This window comes from Trichechus manatus, unplaced genomic scaffold, assembly GCF_000243295.1.
Source record: "Trichechus manatus latirostris isolate Lorelei unplaced genomic scaffold, TriManLat1.0 scaffold00065, whole genome shotgun sequence".
Lineage (NCBI taxonomy): Eukaryota > Metazoa > Chordata > Mammalia > Sirenia > Trichechidae > Trichechus > Trichechus manatus.
Window position 1 is genome coordinate 7,282,119 of NW_004444001.1, and position 16,245 is coordinate 7,298,363.

The following is a 16,245-nucleotide window of genomic DNA, read 5'->3' on the forward strand; positions in this document are numbered from 1 at the left end:
CACTTTAAAGACATCTTTTGCAGCAGATTTGCCCAGTGCAATACATCATTTGATTTCCTGATTGCTGCTTCCACGGACTTTGATTGCGAATCCAAGTAAAATGAAATCCTTGACAGCTGGTGGATTCAAACCGCTGACCTTTTGGTTAGCAGCCAAGTGCTTAACCATTGCACCACCAGGGCTCCTTGCTAGAAGTGGAACAGGACTGATTTCCCCTTCTTTAGGAATTGAGGTCCTTTTTCCATTATACACTGAGCACTGTGTGTGCATGCAGTGTGAACATTATGTGACCCGAGCATGTATGCTCATGTGAATATGTGTGTATGCATGCTACGTACACCTATGCATTTGTATATCAGCACTGCATAGATGCATATTTGCATGGTGCATATGTATGTATTCAGGTGCACAGAGGATCTATGTGACCTGTATGTGATAAATATTTGTGCATATACATGTTTGTGTGTGTATATGTACATTGAGAGGTTAAGCGCATACATGCATATGCATATAAGAGAAAACATAGTGGGTGGAAAGATTGCAGAGTTGAACAGACCTGAATTCCAGTCCTGCCTCTGCCACTTGCTAGCTGTGTGACCTTGCATCATAAAATGAGAATAATAATGCTTATTTCAAGAGCCCTGGTGCCAAACGGTTAAGCGCTCGGCTGCTAACAGAAACGGTTGGTGGTACAGACCTACCCAGTAGCTCCAAGGAAAAAAGGCCTGGAGATCTGCTGCTGTAAATATTATTACAGCCTAGAAAATCCTATGGGGTGCACTCTGTCACATAGGGTCGCTATGAGTTGGAATTGACTCAGGGTCACTCAGCAACAACAACCACTCAGGGTCACTCAGCAACAACAACCACCTCAGAAGAGGGGTGGGATGGTTATCCATAGTAAACGTGAATCACCAAAAAAAAAATCAAACCCATTGCAGTTGAGTGGATTTCAGCTCATAGTGACCCTGAAGGATAGTGTAGAACTGCCCCGTAGAGTTTCCAAAACCGCCCAGTAGCATTGCCAAGGCTGTAAATCTTTATGGAAGCAGACTGCCACTTCTTTCTCCTGTGGGGTGACTGGTGGGTTTGAACAGTCTACTTTTTGGTTAGTAGCCAAGGGCTTTAACCACTGCGCCACCAGCATTCCTCAAACGTGAAGACAGTAGGTGCTTAATACCTGCGCACTATTTGAGAATGCCTTTGTGCGTGCGGTGCAAGGTGTGGATATGGCGTGGTGTGTGTGCACAGGGTGTGGACGTGTGTATGTGCTGGTGTGGGGAGAGCATAAAAGGTGAGCATGTCTGTGCGTGTCTGTTGTTCACACTGGGTGTGTGCGCCAGGGTGTAACGTGTGTAACTGTGGGGAGGGGGGAAAGAGGGGTGGGCCCCAAGACCCGCATTCCAGGTCAGGCTGGAGTTGAGGGGCCTGGCTGGGCTGAGGGGGGTATCTCTGGCTGTCAGCCCCCGCAGTGGGCGGAGGGAGCCCCCGCCGGCGGTGATTGAGCCCCTGCTCTCCCACCAGGCCTGCCAAAATACAGTGAGACGGGGTGTAATTACCGGCACTTACCGCGGCCATTACCCCCCCGCGCGTGACACACGACCCGTCAGCTCGGTGTTCGCACCATTAAGGGGCCTCATTAGCATCCCGGCTCAGAAGCAAAATTACCCTCACTGCTCATTTCAAGATGTCATCAATTTTAATTTAGGGCCCAAAGATAGTACAATGGGAAGGCCCTCTCCAGCCCGCCGCACACGGAGAGGGAGAAGAGGGTGGGGGAGGGGCGCGCTGGAGATGGGGGCAGCCGGGGCGAGGGGACATTGAGGGAGAAGAAGGACAGAGGCAGGGAGGGAGAAGGAAGAGGCTGAGTGAGGAGGGGAGGAAAACGCTGGTCCCCTCCCCTGCCCCAGGAAGGTCCCCTGTGCTAGGGTCTCCGCTGGCATCCACTTGGGAGGCAAACGGAATTAAAGGCATGACTAGGGGCAGGGACCTGACCGGCCCGCCCCCTTGCGGCCATTTGGAGACTGTCTGGAACCCCGCCGTGAGCTAAACGCTGTGCCCAGTTCTTCCTTTTCGGTTATTCCTTTAATCTCCACCACAACCTTGGGCTGTGTTACCGTCTCGGCGAAGAATATTGAATATACCATGAAATGACAGAAAAACAAACACATCAGTCAGTCTTGGAAGAAGTACAGCAGCGAGGATGGCCAGACTTTGTCTCACGTACTTTGGATATATTACCAGAGGGACCAGTCCCTGGAGAAGGACATCATGCTTGGTAGAGAGTCAGCGAAAAAGAAGAAGACCCTCCACGAGATGGATTGACACAGTGGCTGCCACAATGGGCTCAAATATAGCAAGGATTGTGAGGGTGGCGCAGGACCAGACAGTGTTTCGTTCTGTTGCACACATAGGGTTGCTATGAGTCGGAACCGACTCAATGACACCTAGCAACAACAACAACAGCCTTGGGAGGTATATATTACAATCCCCCTTAACAGATGGGGAAACTGAGGCACAGGGTGGCTCCATCACAGTGAGCCATGGCAGTGCCTGCATTCAAGTACAGGCCTGTTTGGCTTTGCTGCTCCCTGCCTTCCTGAACCCAGAAACTGTAGCCTCATGATAGTCTTCCCATCAGCATGCCTGGACCCTTGGGTGGGCTGCAGCAGTGGCTGCCCACCCAACCCAATCTGTTGCCACTGGCACCCTGCATCCTGCTCTCCCATCTGCAGATGCCCCCGTTCATCAGGCCTTTGCACATGCTGGGCCCCCGTGCCTGGAATCCCTCTCCCTTTTCCTCCATGCACCTTCCTGGTCTCTGATCAGCCTAATATCCCCTGGGGCCCTATCTCTAAACCCCATGCTGTATTATCATTGCTTGTTCATGGGTCTGTCTCCCCCAGCCTCACCCTTCATCCAGCCCCGGCTCACAGAGGGCAAGGACTGGCCCTTATTCATCCAAGTATCCCCAGACCCAGCAATGGGGCCAGCTTAAAGTGGGTGCTCAGGGTTTGCTGAATGAATGAACGGACAGACGGATGAAAAGCACCTCTCCTGGGTGTTTTCCGGTTCCTCCAGGGTCAGAAATCTTAGCTATTCCCTCACCAGGCCTTGAAGCCGCTTCTGGTATCAATATTCTTGGGAAGTTTTCATGTAAAGCACAGAGCCTGGGCACATTCCACACCCCTTAAAGAGTCTCTGAAAGGAGAAAACTTCTCAGAGAGCCCCACAAGCCTCTGGCTAGTGGGGAAGATTTTCCGGAAGGCCTGGTTTGGGAGGTGGGGGAAGCCTTTTTGTTATTTCCAGTCAGCTCTGCCACCCTGGTTCTGTCCCCTCAGTGGGTCTCAGGGTAAGTCCCTGAAGCCCAGGGACCTCAGTTTCTCCAAGTATATATAGGAGGAGGCCATAACCCACGGTTAGGCTCCTCAGTCTACTGTGTAAGACTCAGTGACGCGGCTGCAGGAGAGGGCCAGGCCTGTGGGGGGAGGGGTGGGGGATCCTGACTCGGCACAGACTGAGGGGAAAGGGCACTGCCAATCACTGTGCCTGCCCTCCGCCCACCGGGTCCTGCCTGCCTCCTCTCCCGCCCTGACAGCCCTCCAGCTCCCCAGCCGCCGCAGGGGTGAGAGGAGAGGAAAGGGCCCCCACCCTGAGCCCCGAGACAGGGTCCTCACAGGCAGCAGGCGCTGCTCGCCGGCCTCACAGAAGACGGATCGCTTGCTTAATCACTCTGGAAAAGAACCCCAAGCCAATATAATATTATAATTAATTAATTCACTAAAAAGGTATTAAATTTCTCTCCCCCCTGTGGATATTATCTGAATTCATTGACCTTTAGAAAAATCACCCTCTAATTGTAACCAGGTCCAAAAGCATTTGCAGCCCGTCCCTTTTACATTAATAATATCTTCCCGGACTTGGCTCTGGCTGCTTAAATATTGTATAAATTCCATTGCACCCCCCTCCTTGGAAAAGAGAGAGCAAAGAAAAAAGATGAGGCTGGAGGAGCCTGAGAGGGGGCTGGGGACTGGACCCCTGAGAGGTGGGGGTCCCAGGAGGTGAGGGGCAGGAAGTGATCAAGATGCTCTTTCTTCAATGCTCCAGCTTCTCGTGAAGGTGGCTTGGAAGAGCGGGGTGGGGGTGGGGGGAGGGAATGGGCTCTGAGATGAGGGAGGGGTGTAGGTGGGAGCAGGAGTGCTAAGCTTGGAGTTCTTTTCTTCGGCAGCCATGAGTATATGTATCAGACTCTCATGAGAGTTGGTGGCCCCAGACAGTGAAGAATCCCTGATTTGACAGAATACTGGGTGATGGAAACTTGAGAAATTCTGAGCAGTACATTCTGAGCTCCTGCTTCTCCCCTCCCAGGCTTCCACTCTAGTTCTGCCGCATTCCACAAAACGGTGGAGCAGACCTCAAGGAGATGTAGTTGGACTTCCAGGACTTGCCAAGCCTGAAGAGGTAGCTACTAAGGAAGACAGAGAGCCAGCGCTGCCCCCGGGCCAGCCTAGGCAGGGCCACAGTAGACTCCTGGCCTTATCTGAACCACCGGAAAGCGAAATGCCCAGCGGATGGCCGGGGCAGAAAGTCTCCTTCCTGCTTGTGCATGTCCGTGAACGTGTCTACCCTCACTCTGTGGGCCTGGATCCTGCCTCCCTCACTGATCTTGGCCCATGGTAAAGACAGGCAGATGCAGGAACTAGGGCTGAGGATGTCAGGATCAGGGACTGGGTGATTTCTACATCTGCCCCCCAACCCCCATCACCGTCTCTGCCCCCCAGCATCCTAGCTCTAGCTTTGGGCCCCACATGGGATCAAGGGAGCTATAGCTGCTTGGCCTCCCCCTAGCTTGGACTCCCTTTCCTCCAGACTCCACTCTCCTTTCACACTTTTGTTCATTTCTCAACGCCTGAGAGAAGAGGTGTGGGCAGGTCCATCCCTGCTTTCATACAAGCCCAACTTATCCACTCCACATTTTTAAAAATGATTTTCTCTCTGGATCCGATGTCTGGAAAGATGTTGTCTATCAAATAAGGAACATGTGTGAAGAATACCTTTGCCTTCCCCTCTTATTTAATTGGAGATATAACCACAGTCCAAAGCCAACAGTGGGTTTCCATTCCAGCTAAGGGCCGTGCGAGCCAGTTCCAGATACAAGTACACTTTCTGGTGACTTGTTGAAATGCTGAAGGTAGCACCTTTGCCCCCCTTGACCAAACCTGCCAGACTCCCAGGGTGGACGCTCTGAGGCAAGCAGCCTGGAGTGTACAGTTAAACTGAGACTCCACCCCCCCATCCCTCCACCTGCAACCAGGGCAGGCAGATGCCGGGTCCTGGCCCTGCGGCGCCCTCTTGTGGGAAAAACCTTACTCGCACCCGCTGCCCTGCCCAATGGGTCTCGAGGCCCCGCCCCCAGGCCCACTCAAACTGCAGACTGTGGAGGCCCGGCTGAAGGAACCCAGGTGGGGGTAGAGGATACAGGTGGTCCTGAGGGGCTGAGTGAGGGGGCAGGCGGTCTGCTCTCCACTCCAAGGAGTGAATCCCCCGGGGAAAAGGGAAAGCCCTAGGGAGGCACCCAAAATACCGAGTAGTCTAGTGGGTAGAGGGAGATTTCCCAGCCGCCTGAAGGATGGGCCTTGGGAGTTCACCCACCCCCTCCGGCGCTAACGCAGCACAAGTCGGGGCCCACCAGGTGTCTCCTAGCCAGAGTCCAGGGCTTGCCCCAAGAAGGCCTCAGAGCGGGGTTCCCAGGGTAGGGCAGGTTCCGGGGCGGTGGGGCGGGGCTTCGAGTTCGAAGAAGGCACCAGCGTCCCGCTGGCTGAGGCTCCACAAGGTCACCCACCGCCCCGGCCGACCTTGAGACTAATCCTGCTTCCTCTGCCCGCCCAGACGCCACCCGCGCCCATACTGCCCAGCCCCCTTTTCTTCTCTCCTCTCAGAAGTTAATTGCGCCAGTGTTGATTTGATCTCCTGTTCTGCACAGAGGAAATTGCCCTCTTAGCCATTTTCATCCTGGGATTTTTTTTTTTTTAAATTAAGCCCCTTCCGCCTGTCAGAGCCCTGCGAGGCGGGGAAGCCATTTTGGTCTCTTGCCTGAAGACTGTGGAAGGCCCCAGGGAACTGAGGGAGGAGACCCTCCCACAAACTGCGCTTAGTTGCTAATGGAGAGGTTGGAGGTTCAAGTCTACCCAGAGGCAGCTTGGAAGGAAGGCCTGACGATCTACTTCCAAAAGACCAGCCACTGAAAATGCTATGGAGCACAGTTCTACTCTGACACACATGGAGTCACTATGAGTTGGCATTGACTCCACAGCGCCTGGTTTTCCCTCCCTCCAGATACCTGGGGCTCAAGCAGATGCCCCAAGCCCATTTCCCCATCCTGGGTGAGATCATAAATTTCCAGTACTTTGGAGCAGAAGGAACTACTGTGGGAACTCTGTGTGGTGAGGAGACTGAGGCCCAGAGAGAGGAAGGCTTTGCCTGACAGCGCCAGAGCAGGGAGGAGAAGCCATGTAGTTGACTCTTCCCAAATTAGTCCATGTCTTTCCTCCTTTCTCCAGACCCAAAGGACACAGCCCCTCAGTTACTAGGAAGCCCGTTTTGCTAGAAACACTAAGTCAGCAAGCAAGCAGAGGAGCTGGCCTTGCCTCACAGAGCACAGAGCTCTAGACCTCCAGCTGGGTCTCAGGCCATCTAGTGAGGGGAAGAATCTGGAGTGGTCACCACTAGAATTGGAGGTGGGGAGTAAGAGAAGTTCCCAGCTCGAGCCAGAGTAGCCTGGGCCATGGAAGGAGGCTCCAGCTTAGGAAAAGCAGCTCAGGACGGCTTACAAGCAACTTCCTGCCCCCATGGTCTCAGGCCACAACTGGATGTGTGGGACCAGCATGGATGCAGCGCCATCTTGTGGCTATGAGGAGGGACAACACCCCCATCACCACCCAAGCCCTGTAAATAAGGCTCCATCTCTATCTTCTCATGGGGCAGGGCTGGGGAATTGGAGGGAACCGGGTGATGAGCTTGCCCCTTCCTCTCTGTATCCCCTTACCGTGGCCCCCAACAGGGGACATTTGAACTCAGAATCCAGAAAGGAGCCCACTGAGTTGAATCCTCCCCTTCTCTGTCAACCCTAGACCCACTCCAAAGAGACAGGACAAGCAGGTACAAAGCACAGTGTTTACTAAAGGCACAAAGTGGGAAGCCTGGAGGGGAGCTGCTCTTCCAGCAGTGACCCCACTCTAACCCGAGCCCAGCCCCTCCCTCTCACCGGCCACCCCCGCCCTCACACCACCTGGTAGAGAGCTGTTAGCACCAAAGGGGGGTGGGATGCCCCACCTGTGTGAGGGAAGAATACCAGGCTGGGGACAGGCTTATTGCAATCTGAGTCCCAGAAAGGCAGGCCTGGGCACCTCCAGACCAGTCGCTGCCTCAAAAAAGAAGCTTCCTGAACCCCCTGCTCCAACGCATCCTCCTTCATTGGTTAGGGGAGGGGGGTGTCAGGCTCAGATGACAGGACCCCCCAGGACCTCCTCTTACCTCTAGCACATCCTGTCTCCTCCCTTCCCCTCTTGATTTTGCCTCCAGGAACTGGGCTGAAAGCCTATCCCTGCCCAGCGCCTCCCAGAGGTCTGCCTGTGAAGGGCACTGAGTCGGATGGGGGGGCTTCTCCTGACCCCACAGGCTGCCAGGTGGGCACTAAGTCCAAACAGGGGGCCAAGGGGGAGTGAGGCAGGGCAGGTGGCTACTTCACACACAAGTGCAGCCTGAAGGGAGGGAGGGAGTTGGCCCTGGCCCTCCCAGCCCCCAGGCTTGCCCCTGTTCCCCAGCACGGGGGCAGCCAGGGTCACAGCACATCGCCCTCCTCCATGCTGAAGCTGCTCCTGCGGCTGCTGGCCTTAGAGGCCTCGGGTGACATGGTAGAAAAGAGAGGGTCAGAGGCCAGTGGTAGCAGCGAGTCGTCCAGGAGCATGAGGTCCAGATCCTTCTTGGACAGGCCAGGGAATGGGGATCCATGCTCAGGCCCCAGGGGCTCAGAGTAGCCTGGGGGCCCCTCTTCGCCCCTGCCCCCAAAGCTCAAGCTGTGGCTGAAGTCCAGGTGGTGGAATGGGGACTGCTGCTGGGGCGGCTGGGCCGGTGGGGGCGGTGGGGCCTGGGGGGGCAGAGCCTGGAGCGGCTCAGGGTCAGGGACCTCAGCCCCCAGCAGCAGGGCCTCCCCCGGGCCCTCCTCAATGGGCAGCTCCTGCTTCACCACCTGCTGGGCCAGCTCAGCCATGTTCATGCCTGATGGGGAGGTGGTCGGGAGGCCATGCACTCGAGCTTGCATCTCCAGCTCCTGCAGGGGAGCAAACAGAGGGCTAGAAGCACACACCATGGGCATCAGCTGCCAAGCTCCCCCGACTACCCCCTAGACCAGGCCACAGCCATTGCGCCCCTCCTAGTGGCTTCCCGTTAAACACACTGCTGTGGAGTCGATTCTGACTCATAGTGACCCCATAGGACAGAGTAGACGTGCCCCATATGGTTTCCAAGGAGCAGCTGGTGGATTCGAACTGCTGACCTTTTGGTTAGCAGCCAAGTTCTTAACCATTGTGCCACCAGGGCTCCAGTGGCACCCAAGACCACCAAATGTCTCAGCTGGAAGAAAGCACAGGGTAGCTCTAGAGTCTAGATTCTTTTTAAACTACAAGTCACAACTCATTAGTGGGTTGTGAAACCACTTAGTGAGTCTTAACCAGCTCTCACTGTGTTTTAATTGAAATAGGCTTGCCTAGACTAGACTAGAATTGAAGCTATCGGAACGCACTGCAACTATTAAGGATGAGTGTTCTTTCAATAAACTTTGATTTTGGTTGTGAGTGTGTGTGCGCGCTGGGTTGTAATGTAAATTATATTAACTAGCATGAGAAATAGTCGAAAAAGTTTGAAAGCTGCATCCACTCACCCTTTGTATAGAGGACCAGCCTCAGGGGCCCCAACACAGAGCCAGGACTAGAATCTGGGGCTCCAGATAGTGGGACTGACTCTCCCAGGCCTTGTTCTGTAGTTTGCACCCCCATCCCACCCTCCCCACCACCCCTGCTGTGGTTCTTAATGCTATCCACCAAATATTCCTACCTCTCTGCCTTTCAGGCACATGGTAAGTTTGTACTTACTTGCCTCTTTGAGGTTAGGTGTAGCCCCCGTGTACTTGCATTGACCAAAGAAAAGTGAGCAGAAGTGACATGTGTCACTTCTGTGGGAGCTTTAAGAGCCAGCCCTTGATGTGCCTGTCCATCACCCCAATTCCCAGAATGAGTCTTGCCATGCAGAACCCCCAGCTGATACTTGTTGCTGAAAGGTGCTAATGTATGGGGATCGCTTGTTACCACACATCACAGAGCTCATCCTGACTGATATAAGGCCCTCCTCATGGGCATTATTCCCATGTCTCCAATTCCAGAGGTGTTAAGCACTATCCCTGGGGTCAGGGATCAGAGGTCAGAGTTACCCAGGAGATCCAAGGTGAGGGGCCAGACCTGGATGCGGAGCAAGAGCTGCTTGTTGGTCATCTCCAGGCGCCGAGAGTGGTTCTCAAGCTCCCTGGACTTCTGCAGGTCCCTCTGCATCCTCCGGATGTAATCGACTGAGGCCTTGAGGATGGTGCCCTTGTTCCAGCGCACATCCCTGCAGCCAGCAGGCACAAAGTGAGAGGGGCACCCGCGAAGGAATATCCAAGCCTTGCCAGGCGCACCCTGGGCACAGCCAAGCCCCGCTTTGATGGCGGGAGCCTGTCGCCTGCCCCAGCCTTGCCCACAACCCCCAGACCTGGCCACCCTCTATTTGTGGTGTAGGAGGATCTCGGCCTACCCAGAACAGGCCCTCCCAGGCGATTTCTGTTGCCACCGATCACCTCACTGATCCTGTGGAACCCAGTGACTCGGAGCGGCTTCCTTCCCAAGGTCTGCCATCCTGGCTGCCAAAACCCTATCCTTAGCTCTCACTCCCCTACCCCTGGTCGCTTCTCTCCTCTCCATCAGCCAATACCCTTGCCAAACCTTCCCAGCACGACGCCTCATCCATGAAGCCTCCCCTGACCCCTGACTTCCTTGACATCTGCCCCTTTCTATCCTGAGCCATCCTGACTTGGAGGAGAGAGGGATCTTCCTAAATAGATGGTAAACTCCCAGGAGGCTGGCAACCAAGGGCTTTTCTTCTCATCCTTTCCCTCTAGCAGCTAGCATGGCACTACCCTCCCCCAAGCCCCTCTCCTCCCCCTAGAAGCTCACAGGTCGTTGGCCTTGGGGATGAGCATTCCCAACTCCTTGATGCGGTCGTTGATGTTGAACCTCCTTCTCCTTTCAACTGTAGGCAACAGATTCAGGAGGGAGCAATTAGAGAGATGGGACCCATCTGGGAAGAGGGGTCCAGCTCAGGGAAGGCCACCCCAGGGTCAACCTGCAGCTTAGATTTAGCCCTTCTGGGAAGTAACGGGTGGCCAACCGACAGGGATTTCTACAACGTGGGTGCGGGGCACAGACTAGATGCGGAGGTAAGGAGCACCGCGAGGTAGAACCAGCCCTGGTGGAGCTGTTAGCTGAGCAAAAGGGCCTGTGGGAGGGCCCTCCTCACTACACAGAACTCCTTCTGGGGCCCCAGGTTCCAGGCCCCTGCTCCCTAGAAACAGCCAGTCTGATAAACCCATTCACTCTGAATGGCTATCCCTTCCCAGGAGCCCCCTCTCCCACTCCATCCTAAAAAGGACTAGTGGAGAGAGGCATTGAGAGCCCACCCGAGTCGCACCAATGGGAGAACTCGGAATCTTCAAGGACCTTGGCTGAGGTTCGCCCTAGGATCTGTGCTGGCCAGGGAATGGGTTTTTAGCCATCCCAGGTGTGGGGGAGGAAGCGGGAAGGAGGTCAGGGGGACGGGCTGGGCAGGACTCACTTAGATTGTGATTGTCTTTCTTCTGCCTCTCCTTGGCCAGGGCCCGACTCTCAGCATCTGGAAGCCAGGGGAGAAGGAGAGAGGAGTTGGGCGGGGGCAAGAAAGGGAAAGAGGAAGGGGGAGCTGGGCACGGAAGGAGGTGGTACCTGTGAGCTCTCGTTTCTGGGTCAGGTCAGCTGGGCAGGAGCTGCTGGTGACACCCACCAGGGAGGCTGTGACCTGGGGGTCGCCGCTGTACACATTCAGGTGGCTACTGGACAGGGGCAGCTGTGGGGCAATGGGGGAAGGGGGGGAGGGTAAGCAGGCTCCTCTCCATGGGGGGCCTCCCCCAAGGCCCAGGAACACCTGGGGCAAACCATGCTGGTGTCTAATGGGCCATAGTCTAGGTTTTAAGGGGTCTGCAGCCCGCTCGAGGGACATCAGAATTCACCCTGGGCCCCTGCACCCAGCATGCAAACAGAATCTGCAGAGTCCAGAGCAGATGCAGCCCCTGCCCTCAGAAGTAACCAGTCTAGAGTGGCTAGGAACCACTAAAGAGGGTCAGCAAACCCAGTGATAAGTGTGGTGATAGGATTATGCACTAGGCATTATGGGAGCCCAGGGGAGGGGCACTTAATCCATTCTGGAGTTTCTGGAATGTTTCCTAGGGGAACAAACCAAAAACAAACCCATTGCCATCAAGCCCGATTCCAAATCATAGCAACCCTATAGGACAGAGTATAACTACCCCACTGCCCCATAGGGTTTCCAAGGAGCGGCTGGTGGATTTGAACTGCCGACCTTGTGGTTAGCAGCCAAGCTCTTAACCACTGCACCACCAGGGAGGACAGGGAACTTGAACTGAGCCCTGAGCAGAGATATGAGGAAGGCACTTAGGCAGGGGGTAGGATACAAGCAGGGTCCCTGGGTGGTGCAAAGGGCTAACACACTCATCTGTTAAAGAAAGGTTGGAGGTTCAAGTCCACCCAGAGGTGCCTCGGAAGAAAGCCTGGTGAACTACTTCTGAAAAATCAGCCACTGAAAACCCTATGGAGCACAGTTCTACTCTGACACACATGGGGTCGCCATGAGTTGGAGCTGACAAGTGGCAGCGACAGCTCCCAGGGCAGGAGTGTGGAGTGGGATGGTGTGATGAGGGCAGGGGTAGGATGTGCTGCTGGGCCCTGGAATGTCTTGTTTGACTTGCAAAGACAGTGGCATTTTGGAATGGGCTGCCAGTAAGGGTTTAAGCAGGGGCCTAACAGGGATAGATTTGAGCTCTGGACGAATCTCCCCAGCTCCTGCCACAGAAACACACAGAGTAAATTGCAGGCCCAGAACCACAAAGAACACAGACTCTAGCACCCTCCCTCCCTTCCCTGCCCTTGCTTCCCAGGTGGCTGCAGGCTTCAGACCAAACTGGTCCCAGCCAGCTCCTGCAGAGTGACTCGGCAATGTCACCGTGGCAGTGAGGATTGAAGGTTGACTCCCCACCACAACAATTGGGGACTTTCCCTTGGTGTCATGGGAAGGGGGCCAGGATCAGGGCACCAGGCTCAGCAGGTGGAGCCCAGGCCTGAGCGACAGCAGTGAGCAGTTGAGGTTCGGGGACTGCCAAAGGGGGGAGGGGCGGGGGGGGGCGGCAACCAGCAATTCCACCTGTTCAGTATAAATACTTGTCACCCTTACTCAGAGCATGCCCACAATTTCTTGCCTCATCTAATCTTCCCACAATCCTGTGGGTAGATGGCATCACTCCCATTTTGCAGCTGAGAAAACTGAAGCTCAGAATGGTTGAGGGACTTCGCAAGGTCATATCAAAAGCCTGAAGCCAGGCTTCTTGATTCCAAGCCTGGCTCCTTACACCCGAAACCTCACCTCTGCCAGGCTGTGTCAGAGGGAAGGGTCCTGTGGTTGGGGTCAAGGCCAGCCCCTTATCACCTGCCCCACAGAGTGAGGGGCACTGGGCTTAGCAGGGGAGGGGAGCCCCAGCCCCCCAAAGGAACTCATCAGCCCAGGCCTTTCTGTGGACACACAGGCCCATTCCTGTCCCAGGACTAGTTTTCTCTCCACCTCCCAGAATGCTGTCCCGCCTCCCCTCTGCCGAGGCCCAGCACCAGTACCTCCTTCCCCCTGCAACCCCAGACAGCCCTCCCCACTGCCCAGCCACCCCTCTAACTCGCCATCATGCACCAGGGCCTTGGCACAGCTTCTTTCCTGAGGCATCGTTATGCTTGGCCCGGGCCTCCTCACATCTTTTGAAGGGGGCGGCTCTCACCTCAGAAGCAAGATGCCGGCTCTGCCCATGTGATGACCCTGTCTCTAACTCTTTCCCCATCTCAGAGCCACTCTCCCCAACTTCTACTTGCACACCCGCCCAACCCAGCCAGCAGTACCGTGTTGGGCATCTGAATTTCAGGATTGATGTAGCCCAGGACATCATCCAGACGCATAATGTTGTCAATGACATCATCAAACTGAAATGAGAAAGAGTTCATCCCAGGTGGGCCTGCTGGGAGAAGGGGCAGGGGAAGGGGCCCTGGGACAGCCACAGAGCTGGAGGGACCATGAGGCCCACCTCACCCAATCCATTCATCTAGGAGAGGAGGACACAGGCCCACAGAGAGGATGAGCTGCCCAGGCCCCATAGCCCCAAGGCCCAGGCCAGGGCTCTTCCCAAGGAACCTAGTTGCCCAGGGAGCTTTCTTTACACACCTCTGTTTGGACATGCCTTTGTGGGTGTGCTGGGCTTTCTTGTGCGAGTCTCCTGCTTTTCCCTAGCAGAGCTTTCAAAAGTGGGTATGGCGTTCTCCGTGAGACTGGGGCTCCCTGAGGGCAGGGCCGTGTCTCCCCCTCAGACTGGGGCTCCCTGAGGGCAGAGCTGTGTTTCCCCTTCAGACTGGGATACCCTGAGGGCAGCATCCTGCCTCTACCATTACACTAGGAGTCCCAGGAACAGAGCACCTGGCACCAGCTCTGCCCACCGCAGCCACGGGCCAGCTTCTCACTCACCTCCCTCTCAGGGTTGGAGCCAATGTGCAGCATGGCCATGGGGCTGTTGGGAGCACTATTGCCAGCCGAGGAGGACACCACATGTCCGGCCCGCACCCCCGGGGAGGCAGCAGGCGGAGGCTTTGGGGAGCCCTGGGCTGGGCTGATGTGGGCGGCAAACTTGTTTCCGTAGGTTTCAGACAGGTACTCCCGCACCTTCTGGTCCCGGGACTGCTGCAGGTGGTAGGAGGTGGGGTTCTCCAGGTAGGACTGCACCTGTGAGGAAGAGAAGGCAAAGATCTAGGGGTGCCTGGGACCCATGGGGGCAGGGTGAGGGGCAGATCTTACCTTCAGCACTTCCCCAGGCACAGGTGGTGGAGACTGGAAGTGGACGGGGGTGTTGATGGCTGGGGTGGGCGGCCCCCCCAGCTGTTGCTGCTGCTGTTGCTGCTGCTGCTGCTGCTGCTGCATGTAATGCATGACAGCCTGCTGCTGCATGCGCTCCCGCTGCTCCTCCTGCTGCGCCTGCTCCCGCATGAGCTGCATGCGCAGCCCAATGCGCGACGCCATGGCGGCTGCTGGCACCGGCTCCCTGTGGATGAGGGCATCTGTGAGGCTCAGGGGCGTAGCGAGGGTAACAAGCACCCAGGGACAATCTCTAAGTTGCACCCCCCCCGCAAATTTTCAAGGTGAATAGACACTGATAGTGGCGACGAAAAGGAGAAGCCGAGCGCTCCCGCAACCCAAGCGCGATTTCCTACCAAGCCTGAGTCCTGGGACGGGGGAAGCTGACAGGAGGACAGTGGCGCGAGCGGTGTCTCCGGGCAGGTGAATCATCCCAGCAGACACCAAGAGCCACGGCGGCAGAGAGCAGCACCGAACATAGCTGAAGTAGGCACCAGCTTTCTGGGTAGCTCAAGTCCTACATAGTTTGGTCTTGGACATACCTCTGGACTGTGTGGTATCGCCTCCTCTGACATTGTCACCTGATGTGGTCTGCACCCCCTGCACCCCCCAAGTGATGCCATTGGCACCTCAGAATGTCATTCCATGCCTTGTCTGGTGCCCCTTGGACTTGTGCCTGGGGCAAGTGGCCCCCTCTGAGGCTCTTGGCCTCTTCAAAGCACTGGGTCTTTTGGGAGGGGGCCAGGGCAAATGGGATCTCACTCATTGTACAGGAGAGCACACTGAGGCCCTGAGAGGGGAAGGACTCGCTCAAGGTCACCAAGCAAGTGTGTGACAGGGCAAAGACTTCAATCTGGGCAGCGTTTCGTTCTGTTGTACATAGGCTCGCTACGAGTCTGAACCGGTTCGACGGCACCTAACAACAACGTAACGGACCAGAAATGGAGACTCCCTCTTCCTCATTCTTTTCAGCTGGTGTGGTGTGATGGATTGCTTTTGTGTGGCCTTTCTCGCCGTGGTCTTCTAACTCCCACCCAAGGGATGGGGTGGGATTGTGCAAATGAGTAATTGTGGCCCACCAAGGGGATCGGTCAGTTTTGCCATCCCACTAGGCTTAAAATGAGCCATCCCAGAGGTGGGAAGGGAGGATCTTACCACCACCAAGGAAGAAGAGCTAGGAGCAGAGCATGTCCTTTGGATGCGGGATCCCTGCACTGAGAAGCTCCTGGAACCAGGAGACTGAGAGAGAGAGAGAGCTGTAACACCAAAGACAGCGAGAAGCAGCCGGCAGAGAAACGGCCGCAGCAGAGGCAGGAGACCTAGCGAGAAAGCTGAGTTCCTTTTGGCAGGAGGATTACTGGCGGAGTAGGGTGCCTCTGGGCACTTGGTGGAGCTAGGTTTTTGACCCACAGAGCTAGAGCTGAGTGCCTTTGGGCCGAGGCTTCCTGGCAGATTGGAGTACCTCAGGGTACTTACTGGCAGAGCTAAAAGATCTTTGTAACACTTGCCTGAGCAGGGAACAGGCTGGGAGCCAGAGAGAGGCGTGCCTGCGGGCACAGCTGAGAAGAGGCTGTCCTGATGAAGCACTGTATCCTGAGCATTCCTGAACCCGAATTTTAACCTGTTACTTCCCTGATAAAACCCATAACTGTGAGTATGGTCTGTGAGTTTTGTGTGGCCATTGCAATGAATTATCCAACTCAGCTGAGAAGTAGAGAGTGCCATGGGAGGGACAGTTGGTGTCAGAATCGGTAAAGATGGTGGACAGGGAGACATGTCTGATCTCTGCCTCATAGGAATCAGCCTTGGATTGTTGATCTTGATTCTCCTTCCCCCTTGTGAAGTTAAAGAAGGTCAGACGCTGCCCCTACTCTTTTTTTTTTTTTTACAGTTGGTCAGCCCCAAAATCTTAGAGTCAGCTCCTCTCTTTCTCTCACATCCTGATCCTGT

At 55.5% G+C, this 16,245-nt stretch overlaps 1 protein-coding gene across 1 annotated transcript; it reads right to left on the reverse strand.

Moving 5' to 3' along the window:
• Window positions 1-7,235: 7,235 nt before the first annotated feature.
• On the reverse strand, window positions 7,236-14,478 carry TFEB (transcription factor EB). Its single transcript, XM_023734193.1, has 8 exons — window positions 14,239-14,478; window positions 13,912-14,166; window positions 13,296-13,376; window positions 11,067-11,187; window positions 10,921-10,977; window positions 10,263-10,338; window positions 9,513-9,660; window positions 7,236-8,329 (listed from the first exon to the last, which is right to left on the reverse strand). Exons 1-8 carry the CDS (start codon window positions 14,458-14,460, stop codon window positions 7,841-7,843), a joined length of 1,449 nt encoding a protein of 482 aa, XP_023589961.1. The 5' UTR covers window positions 14,461-14,478; the 3' UTR covers window positions 7,236-7,840.
• Window positions 14,479-16,245: the final 1,767 nt, after the last annotated feature.

What these genes read in the sequence shown, in the direction of transcription:
- TFEB (XM_023734193.1), bottom strand. Translation starts at nt 14,460, where the DNA reads ATGGCGTCGCGCATTGGGCTGCGCATGCAGCTCATGCGGGAGCAGGCG. An exon ending in TGCCTGGGGAAGTGCTGAAG is followed by an intron (nt 14,167 to 14,238) that starts GTAAGATCTGCC and finishes TCTTCCTCACAG; the next exon opens with GTGCAGTCCTACCTGGAGAA. An exon ending in GAAAGACAATCACAATCTAA is followed by an intron (nt 10,339 to 10,920) that starts GTGAGTCCTGCC and finishes TGTTGCCTACAG; the next exon opens with TTGAAAGGAGAAGGAGGTTC.